At 41.1% G+C, this 11,232-nt stretch overlaps 1 protein-coding gene across 1 annotated transcript in view; it reads right to left on the minus strand.

Moving 5' to 3' along the window:
• Nucleotides 1-9,961, minus strand: part of LOC118419502 (MAM and LDL-receptor class A domain-containing protein 2-like) — a 26,755-nt gene extending 16,794 nt beyond the window's left edge. The window contains exons 1-2 of the mRNA XM_035825908.1: nt 9,562-9,961; nt 3,980-4,117 (exon numbers count right to left, since the gene is read on the minus strand). Of these exons, the coding sequence (XP_035681801.1) occupies nt 3,980-4,117; nt 9,562-9,652 (229 nt within the window). The 5' untranslated portion in view covers nt 9,653-9,961. The remainder of the gene's footprint in view (nt 1-3,979; nt 4,118-9,561) is intronic.
• Between the last annotated feature and the right edge of the window lie 1,271 nt (nt 9,962-11,232).

Below are 11,232 nucleotides of genomic sequence, written 5' to 3' on the forward strand. Positions count from 1 at the left end.
CGAAGCCTGGTAGAGGCTACAGTCTACACCCACGAGAAAGAGCATGGCGGGTAACTGAATATGCAGATGTGTGGATTGGCGCATGCGCGGAGCAACGGATAAAATCTGCCCACATCATAGAGACACAGTACTTTAAAACGATGTCTTTTTGTGTAGAAATACAAAGATATGTAATGAACTCGATTGAAACTTTTTGAGCTTGAAAGATTGTCTCATACGAAAACACAAATCAAACTTTCTTACATTTTCTTACATCTTCTGGGACCTACCGTCTGTTTTGTTTGATGTAGCCGTATAAAGTGACTGTATAACAACTTACAAATGGGGCACACTGTACAAATATACTTCAAAGACTATGTAGTATTTCCCCCCGGACGACATGTCCATTCAATCAGGGGTTGTTGAGGAAGAACAAGTCCCGATGCGGATGTACGCCTGCGTCCCTTGGACACACGCCAGGGCATACGTGTCCCGGATGTACGTGGCCGCCATCTTTAAAATAGTGGAACTAGTGTCGAAAATGATAAAACTGATAATATCTTGGGACGTTAATGAGAAAATGAAACCATTTGATCTACAACACGTTCGGATGAGAGTTCAATTACTATTATTGACATGACAATCATAGCATGTACGTTGTGATTGTGTTAGACAATTAAACGTTAGGTGGAAAGATCGAAAATCGGGATGTTCTTCTGTCAGTTCTGACATAAGTGGTTTGGATTGCTCTATTTGCACGTTTTGACCTGTCCTAGTTCCTGCATCCATTTGCGGGTCAGTTCTCTACTTAGGGATTATCTCGGTTGCACTGGGACAGAAACACGGAAAACACGACAGCTTGGGGTCGAAAGTGTATCGATTTTATTATCTAGAGGGCACACGCCAGTTCTGTAGGAAATACACGGGACGAGGCAGTTCAACACAACAATGAATTTTTTTCGACACAGGAGCGTCGGGCGAAGCAGAGTGGTTTTAGACTCACCCTTGCCTTGTGTTGAGTTCGATATCACCGATGGATAGGGGGGCCTGTTGTAACTTTACTTGCGCCTGTTAGTTAATTAATTGGCTTCAGATAAATTTATATCTCAAACCTAGAATGATGTGAACCAAGTCGACAAACTACCCTACTCCCATTTATTTCGAAAATGTAATTAAAAATTTTCAAATATACTATGGCCTGCCAAACCGCCATCAGCTAGTAGATTGAAAGATGGCAATTTGCTATATACAATTACAGTGTGCTCTTATATAAATGTAATTAACATAGAAATATAGCACGGGCCATTGGCATTCAATTTTGTTGTTGGCTGCATAATGCATATCAATCTGTCTCGTGTTTCCCGATTGCTCTTTGCGTGATGAGTCTGCGTGTGGAACGTTATGTATACATTAAACATATCTTTCCTCTGTGGTGCGTCACAACTCACAAAACACCTGCTTTGATGAAAACAGGAGAGTGTCAGGTGTTCGCCATACGCTATTTTTACGACAGCAAATTTCTGGTATTTTGGGAGAATTCGATAAAATGATGTGTCGTACGGTCTCCTAGCAGAGGTTTGATTTATTTTGGATCCAGGCGTCTTTTTGCAATGATGATGTCTTTTTCATGTGTTTTTGTCGGACGTTTGTCAGGTTTCCATTTTGTCCTCCACCCAACCTGACAAAATAGGAAGCCCGACAACAACGTCTGAATCCTAACGTCTTAAAAAAAGTTAGACATCCAGGTAATAAGACAATTTTTTCTGTTCGTTCGTGAATGTGGGAAAGTGGTGGCATGACTTCTTTGAACAATGTGACTCTTTCGGCGTAAATGGGCACTTGGAAATAAAACGTGTTTCTTTCTCCAGTTCAAATCATGTACAGTATAATGTACAATATTAGCCCTATAACCAGCGTAGTTAGTCTGCTATATAGAGACTAGCTTCTTTCACAACCTCGACGAAAAACAACAACGAGTACGACCAAAAAACGGTGTGACCGCGGCTGAAGTGAACAGCAGGCGATGCCGAGTGCCGATAATTGATTTTCCGCGGAAAGAATAACATGTCCGCCTTTGGGAACGTTTAAAAGCTTCCGACAGGTTGGGAAGAATTTCTATTGGAATTGCAATTTGGCACGCGCGGCGTTTTGATGGATCACTGGGAAGTTTTTGTCTCAAGTTGAAAATGCTTTCTTCAGGTTTTAACTATGACTAAATCAATAAATGATCATATGGGCATCCTTTTTACACTTGAGAGGAAACAACTATACAAAGTCTGAACGTATTTAAACGTTGTGATATGTAAAAAAAAATCATTATCATTACAGAATTCTTGCAAATGCAGAAAAGTACCATCCCTGAATAACTGGTCAGTGAGTCAGATTTTGTTCTCAGAAAAATAATACAGAAGTACGTCATGTATAGCAAAATATATGACGTTCTAAAATTTGTTCGAAAAATGTTTGGGTTAAAATGACATCAACATGGGCCTTCTCAAGCATTTTCCGTTCCTTTGCAATGTACTGGAAACAAAATGCCCAACTCTTACATACAATACTACACACGCGTTTCCACAATCAATACTTCGACAGATGTGCTTATTCATCTGAAAACAAAACTGACACAGATATCAATTACCTCGCAACGGTTCGAAATGAAAACCCAATCATCTAAAAACACGGTGCTTTTAGTGCGCTCAGCTCCAGTGCAAATTGATCCAATATAATGCCGTGCACTCGTCGATATCTACCCATGAACGCTGTAAACTTGGAGGCCAACATCTATACTGTTACACAGGCCAACATTTCTACTGTTACACTAATAGCAATACGGGCTTACGAACCGTGGAGACGATTGTGTATAGGGGTAACGATAAATCTTATACGAAGGCAGGTTTTTACGTTCTTAACATTTAAAGTACCCTTATTACGAGGGCGTTTATCCCTTAGGCTATTGACTAAAGAGAAGCGCGCCAGCTAAGCTACAATATTGAATCTGTCTAATGTCAGCGTAAGAGAAACGTTCGGCGGGTACGTTTTTATGAGCTCCCTGTACAAGGGTGCACTGTTAAAACGTGCCTCTGACAAGAGAGCATTCTATTCCACCGACAGTAAATATATGGTGTAATAACGGTTCGTGCCCTTGAAAATTTTCAATCATGCAAATGTATGACGTCACCACACGCATTCCTATATGCGCGTTTATGACAAATGGTTCCCACGTCGACTGGAGCTCATTTCAACCAGAGACACAATGTTAGTTTTTAATACACCCATTTCCAACGATAGGTCTCGCAGGTGTGATAAAGGTTGCCGTGATAATTACACACGGGTTAGATGATTTCTGGTGTGCCGTTGTGTTGACTGTAAGCACACCTGTCCCGATTTCAAGGTACATTTGTCCCACCTGCGTGTAACAGCCACCATTATTGGAACTGTAATCTCTTTGTTATACTGCTGTTGACCACAGTGGGTAGGACCCTACCCAGTAACTATTTGCCCAGCCCCCTCGTACTCGGACAGTTTTATTATGTTGAAACACAGCACACACATGCACTTGGCGCCGCGAGCATTTTCACACACGGTACGTAATTTATGACGCATTTACACCAAACAAAAAGTTATTACATCCGTAATCACTTGTAATGCCACGTAAAACTTCGTCTTATACTGTGGATTATATGGGTAAAATATTTCTCTACATTTTTGCTCAGGTTTATAAATGCCATAGTGATGCTGTATAGAAACAATATACGTGTTTTTTTTCCTTTCGCTGTTCCTGTCTTTCTTCTCGTTTTCTGTAGTTCGTCCTTTCACTCCTTCGCTCTTGAAATTCATTCGTCAGAAAGGTCAGTTTAAGATATGCACCATATACATCTAAGGCAAGAATGGTGCAACATTTGGTCTAGTGTACCTCATGGTTTAGTCATAGGTCCCCTACTTTCATTGTCTATACCGATGATAATGTTAACGACATTGTTGGGAAAAGACTTGCTCTCACCTGTACTATTCGTGGTGTGGTCCCCGCTAATGTCCACCTCTCCCGTGGTCTTGATTGACCATCCGCTGTTGGGCTGTAGTGTGCAGAACACTGTAGGTTCTTCCTCATATGTACACTTAAACGTGGACGTCCTCGTACCTGAAGTAGCGTATATGGCACAAAAGGTTGTCAAATTCTGCATGCAAAACATAGTATCAAAACTAGTGATAAATTGAATAATATCAAAATATAAATCCCCACAACAGTAATGTAATATTATATAGAGAGCCTAATTCAAGACTTGCAGTGTAATTGGATCTCCATTGTCTGTTTACTTTACACTCCAGATTTGAGCAGGTGTTCCTCAGGGTTCAGTACTAGGTTCCCCTGTTTTCGTTATCTCATCTATGCCAATACTTGTGTACTACCATTAATTACTTTTAACTTAAGCCTACGGGCATGAATTTGTAATAAACCTTTCAACAGATTATCAGGCAAGTGACAATGCACAGTGAGAGTTTTGTGTTCTTTACAAAATCACTATTGATTGAAACAAAACGTAATCCTCATGCGCTTAAACAACAATAGGATTATTCAATCCAATTCACTCCAGGTGTCCAACCTCCCCTGGATTAAACAATGCGATGTTAATTACGTTTTGTGAGGAGACCCTTATCTTTGATGACTATTTGATTTATTTCATTGCTCAAGTTTTATGCAATATGTATTTCCTTTAGTAGTATTTCTGTCCATTTAAAATCAATGATCACTACCTCAGCTATTCTGTGTGCCCACAGAGCAATAAATATATTTATGAGTACGTCGCTATCAGTTATTGTAAATTCAAAATCGACGCAATCTTATCAAAGGTCTTTGGTCAGTATGTCTTCTTCCGTGGTACATTTCTGTGGTAATTTATCTATTTAAAATATGTTCTTCGACGTTAATACGTCGTGAACATATGTTACGAAATAAGAACAAAACCCTAAAATTAGACACCGATTCCTTTCATATATTGTTCCTATGTCTACGAGTATATTAGTATTTCAGATATGATTCTTTTCTTCTGGCGCAATCATGATAAGGGGCCCCCAGGGGATACCCCATAACACCCCAGGGGACACTGTAGACAACGCTTGAGTACAGTACTCATCAATAATATATATTCTTCTTATTCTTAATCCGTGTTTCAGAGTTCCTGTTTATTCTCTCCATTACAAGGGAGTCTTTGGGCGTTTCCCGTCAACCCAGCGGCTAGAGAACCTACGAGGGGCGTGCAATTAGTAATGGTCCTGACCCATTTCCCATAGCAGGAGATTAATGAAACTTGGCACAGTTATTAGTCTTTCTCTTCATAGGAATCACCCAGAGTTATGCATTTCTCCCATCGTTTGATGCAGCTCTGGACACCGATTTTGTAGGACACCCCAGGTTGGTCCTCCAACTGATGCCTCATCAATGGCACAAGAGGGACGACCAGGTCTGGGAGCTGTTTCCACAGACTTCCAGCCACGTTTGAATTCAGGATGCCAGCGTTTTACAAGGTCATATGATGGGGCATCATCACCATAAGTTTCATTTATTTCATCAAAAGTCTTCTTTGGTGTGCGTCCTTTCAAATACAAAAACCGGATCACTGCGCGACGCTCAACTAGTTCCATTTCACACCTGGTCCATTTCGCACCTGACTAAGTTCAAACACCAGTAAGTCAGAAACCACAATTAGTTCAGAGCTGTCTTTTGCAACATAACCCATAGAGATATGAATTATTACACATACAAAATTTCATTTAGATCAGACAACTGGAAGTGGGTCAGGACCCATTACTTATTGCACGCCCCTCGTAGCGATGACATTTCTGTCAACTTCTATTTTCGTTAGACTCATAATTTTTCTGCACGAGAAAACATGTTCATATATTGTGTGATTTTTGGTCAAGCCATTTGATGACATGTTTTTAACATAGATATAAAACGCCTACGTCAAATTGACATCTGTGAACGAGCTTATCTCCAAGCAGATATAGGAAGAAAGAGAAACCCGTAAGGTTTCTCAAGCTCCCAGCCTTTATAAATATCTATTAGACTCTGTAAAAACGAAAGCGTTACGATTTGGACTTTTCTACATCTGCTTGGAAATTCTAAACGACCTTCATAGCCAAGCTCAGAAGGTCAAATCAGCAGTAATGGCGGTGGCTGATAGTCTCCAAGCAGACCCTGCGGAGTCCAAATCGTAACGCTTTCGTTTTTACAGAGTATAGCCGGCCAAAGGGAGATAGCCGGCTAAGGGAGTCAAACTGGTGCCGGTATACCAAGTCCCTGGCCAGCTTTGATACTATTTCTAAGGCACCGTAGGGTCTGCTTGGAGACTAGGTGGCTGAACCTATTGTACCGGGATTATGGACAGATAATTTCACTGCTGCATGCATACGTACGACACGAGGACACAGACGATCAGCGAAGGGGCATTATATCCCTAGCAAACAAAATGAAATCCTGACCAAAAAACAATACTTCGAACTGGAAGGAAAATTGGCCTGATCAACTTCTCCTCAAACCCTAGTTCATTTGATTAAACAATGAATGAAGACCTTTATTGTGTATATATATCCACTGGGTTATGCACAGGTCGCAACAAAAGAATACTTGACAGATACATGAAATGCATGTATGTACAATGGCAACCATAGAGAGAGCCCCACGATTCGAAAAAGTACAAAATAAGTCAGAGCCTAACCTCTGCTTGGAGGGTACATAATCCTTGCTTCTATAGAAAAACATGTATCTCCAAGCAGACGTAAAAAGTGAAAATCATAACGTTTTTAAATCTCGCAGTTTCACGGAACAGTCAGCCTTTCTAGAAGCTCGAGAAACGTTACAATTTTGCCTTTTAGTATCTGCTTGGAGATTTAGAAAACGACTGACGAGGTTTTCTGTGTGTTACTCTACCTACGTGTGTATGACGTCACATGTGTATACGAACACTTGACCTTTTCCTGTATGACAGGAAAAATAAACAGGACTAGAAAAGATCAACTAAACAAAACAGTCATTCAACTGTTTCCCAAAGAAAAGAGACAGGAATTACAATGGGAGGAGGGGTAGTGTTTAGTCAAGGAGCTTTTATCAGGCTCCTGATAAAAGCTCCTTGGTTTAGTTAAACAAACATTGTGTCGTATCTGAACTGCTTTGTTACAAACAACACGTTATGCAATGTTTTGCATCTTCTAAGATACAAATTAAAGAATTGCTCTGTACTTTTGACTGTGCGTGTGTGAGCTAAGATTCGTAATGTATGTCAATTACGTGGATGGTGTGACATCAAAATTGCAATAACTATGCGTTTAATGTTTGCAGTAATGGCCCATGAAATAAATGCATTACAACGTGTAAGAAAATTGTAGTCTGGTAAACGTGCCTCCAAATGTCCCCCATATTGTACTGACTTGTACGTTAAACCCAGCATATGTTACAGGTAGCCCGCTGTGCTGACGCCACAATTTCCAGACTACAGAAGATAAAAGTCATGTTTAGTCTGCACTTGATCGCCTACTTTAATGTTTCGGGTCGCCGTGAATTTTGTCGGATTTTTTCTTCTCTCTGGCCAGAGTTCAAAGAACGTATTGAATAGCCTTGGCCCGTCACAACCCACCAAAGGGGGTGGGGGGAGAGGGCTTTGTTCTTGAAAAGAACGAATTTTACCGAGTAAACATTGTACAATCTCGCTGTTGGCAGGTTCCAAGAATGGGCTGTAATAAATTACCGACTGGGGATTTAACATGGTACTGGTAATGTGTTTGGATATCCTCCTATGCTATTCCATTAGTGCTACTCGTGTACCGTGTTTGTCTGTGAACAAAACTAGGTAAACACTTGGGAAACTGCCCTGTGTTTGGTTTGAATTCCCAAAGGTACTGAAGAAATTTACGCCAGCTACTAGTCTTTCTCTCAAATGCACATTTGTTAATGAGAGCGAGAAAAACGAACAATCCCTCCCATTTTTCTCACGTATTGTTGCATAGTCCCCACAACTCCTTTGTGAGTAGTCCCACACCACTTGGCCTAAATACACGTTTTGATAACACACGATCGCACACACGGGCCTTGGGTAAGGTTAACTACCTTTGACTTTTAAAGATGGGATGACCGGGTTGCTTGGCTGACTCACTGGGTAATTTCTCCACATGTCAAAACGGTTTCTTTGTTCAAAGGCAGCGTGGAGTGAAAGCACCGCGGTGTGAAATGACCTGGCGTACTTAGCAAGGGTATGTAATCTCTTACCACGGGACGCCATAATGTACATGTACCAACCCTCGTATCAACAACTTACCGCATTTTACACACAGTAAACACACAGTACAGTATCATGATACAGTACACATACTAGTGTAGTACACTGCATACACAATACACATACAAGAAGAGAGAAACGGCCAAGCTTTAGTACTGTGGGATAATCCACGTTCACTTTGTATTATAACCAAGGTTTGTTTGAACCAACCTCCTTGTTTGAACCTAGGTTGTGTTCACGTAGCACAAAACAACTGTTCAAAAAGGAGAACATTTTCTTTCTTTTTTTTTTTTCGTTGGCTGTTGATGTTTACGTTTCGACCTATACGCATTTTGCGTTTGTTGTGGATCCGGACGTAACTTACAACTTTTTGTCAACAGCTTATATTGATCCCAGTTTTTACACAGTACGAGTGGAGGCACACAAATTCAGACTGGGACACAAACACACGTATCTATTTTACGAGGTTCGTGACAACAGGGGAGTGCAAGGGTAGAGCGACATACGGGACTTATCAGTCTAGTCATAGTCCTCTAGGGGATGCAATCTAAGAAGCATGTCTTAATCCCTCTACTTGGCCTTGGAGTCTTGTATTTTCTTGCGGGACAATCTTCAAAGTTGTCTTTTAGTAAGCAGAGAAGCAGTTGACATTTGGCTTTTTTTTATCCCAATGGAAGTAACATTAGCGTTACAACAAAAGGGACATAACCGGCACGGTATATCTTGAAATAGGTTTAAAAGAACTGACGTTAGATTTTGCTTATTACAGGTCTAGTTTGGGGAGGGGGGCACTAGATGACTAATGTGTGTAAAGGAAGTAACACAATTAGTGTAACGTTCCACGATTGCTCATCGACTAACAGTTAAAAGAACTATGGTCTGCGCTGGAAAGTATGGCTCTAAGTATTACTAGTAATAGATTATTAGTACTTGTAGTATGTCTCTTGGTTTCCGAGTATCGAATGACGCTAGAAATGACCAGCTGACGTCATACTTGTCTTACCTGTAAGTATAACTACCTGAGTTTCGCCTGGAGACAAACAAAACTGAGCAAAGAATGTGGATATATTCGTATGGTTTTGCACGTATAAACTCTCGTTAATACTTGTCTTTATACATCATAACTTGAAAACTATTAAACAACACACTACTACTTAGGACTACTAGTCTTACGACGAATACAGGAAACGTCCCCCCTGAAAAAGATGGCGTCGACGGGTCGAATTTCACACACAATACAAAACATTACACACTACGGCGTCCGGCACAGCGTTACAACAATGACCTGATACAAACAAGGCGCTGTACGTACCTGACGTGTTCTGTCCAACCACGGGTAATATCCCTGGCACACACATGATCACGAACAACACTCCGTACTCGGTAAGGAGTAGGGATTCCATACTGGGGCAGTCCGTGTTATGTTCCCGGTACCGGTCACTGCCTCCCGATCGCCATAATAGTAGTGGTAGTTACCCTACAACTCACAGCACAGTCCCGCTCCTAGAAGCCCCCGGCGCTTGTAAACAACTCACAATTCCGTATTTCCTGTGTTGAACAAAGGCTGAGTGTTAGTTTGGAACCGTTCCGAGGGAAAATCCCGGTGATATAGCGTGTTGTTGCCGCCAAGTTTTGGCTACGGAACACCTAACACCCCGAGCCTAGCCGACCCCGGTACTGGAATGGAGAGAACCTATCCCGGCTTGGCAACACGCGTGACGTATGGATTGTCAGGTCACGGGTCAACGCGTTTTCCGCCTTTGTTTCGTTGGCGTCGCAGCCAGTCTACCAATGGTACGGGTTCCCTCAAGGGCTATTGCAAAGTGTTTCTGATCGGGGGTGCTCGAAATTGTCATAACCTTATTTTCATGGAGGGTGAAACGGAAACCCAGATACATGTATTGTATATGGACTATACTGTAGTACTTTTACAATAAAATACAAAATGGATCAGCTAGCCAAAGGACAAATTGTCAACAAAACTTTAATTTTATCCAGTTGTTACATGTACATCTTTTTTGTATTACTGTTTTACCTGGATTTATATCAAACCATTATCGACGTACAGCATTAGCTTTTGATCAAAATCGAAATAAGAGAAGACCTTTATGATAATATAATGACTTCAGGGCAGTCCCTAGTTTAAACCAACCCTGCCCCGGACCCTACACTATTAAATGAGGTCACACGTGAAAAGACCGGACCTTAACAAATCATGGGAAATGAGTCAGCCCCCAAACGAAATGAACAACCATTATGCGCCTGTCAATAAAAACCCAGACGGGCGCACCCACAGTTACACATTTGACTTTAACGTCATTTATGTACTTGTTTGCGTGATGTATGTAAATGCATTTAAGTTCGCGGGAATTTAATTTCGCTATAGTGGAAAAAGGACTTTTCGCGGTGGTTTTAAGTTCACCATGCACTGTAGTCTCTTGCTGCCATGGAAAATGTTCAATGTGGTTTTAAGTTCGCGGTGGTTTTAAGCTCGCGGTGAAGCGGCCACCGCGAAAGTTCCTGTATTTACAGTAGTATATGTAACTGCATCGAAGCGTACATGAGAAGCCGTGTCAAGAGTCAAGCACATTTACTTTTGGGTGCCTCCAAAATCATTAAAATGATTATACAACAATGTGGATAAGATACAGACAGTCCTATGTATACACCATATTTTTCAATAAGGCCATACTTTCCCAACATACAAATATGCTATGTAATATTCCTCAGTATGCTTCAATCGGTTTAATCAGAACATGCGACCAGTTATTTCGCAAATGTGTGAAGAGTTTCGTTTCAATCTTTGATTCCAGGTCAACCCGCCACCCAAATTAAAAACGTGCAATATTTGAATCAAAATATGTCGATATTAATATTGATGGCTAGGCGGGAGAAGGCACGGTATGTTGGATTGGCTTGGAGTGACAGTTATTCGAATTCCTGATGATCTCCCGTTCTATCTAGGACGATAGTATTGCGCTGT

Source organism: Branchiostoma floridae, chromosome 7, assembly GCF_000003815.2.
Source record: "Branchiostoma floridae strain S238N-H82 chromosome 7, Bfl_VNyyK, whole genome shotgun sequence".
In the NCBI taxonomy this organism is placed as follows: Eukaryota; Metazoa; Chordata; class Leptocardii; order Amphioxiformes; family Branchiostomatidae; genus Branchiostoma; species Branchiostoma floridae.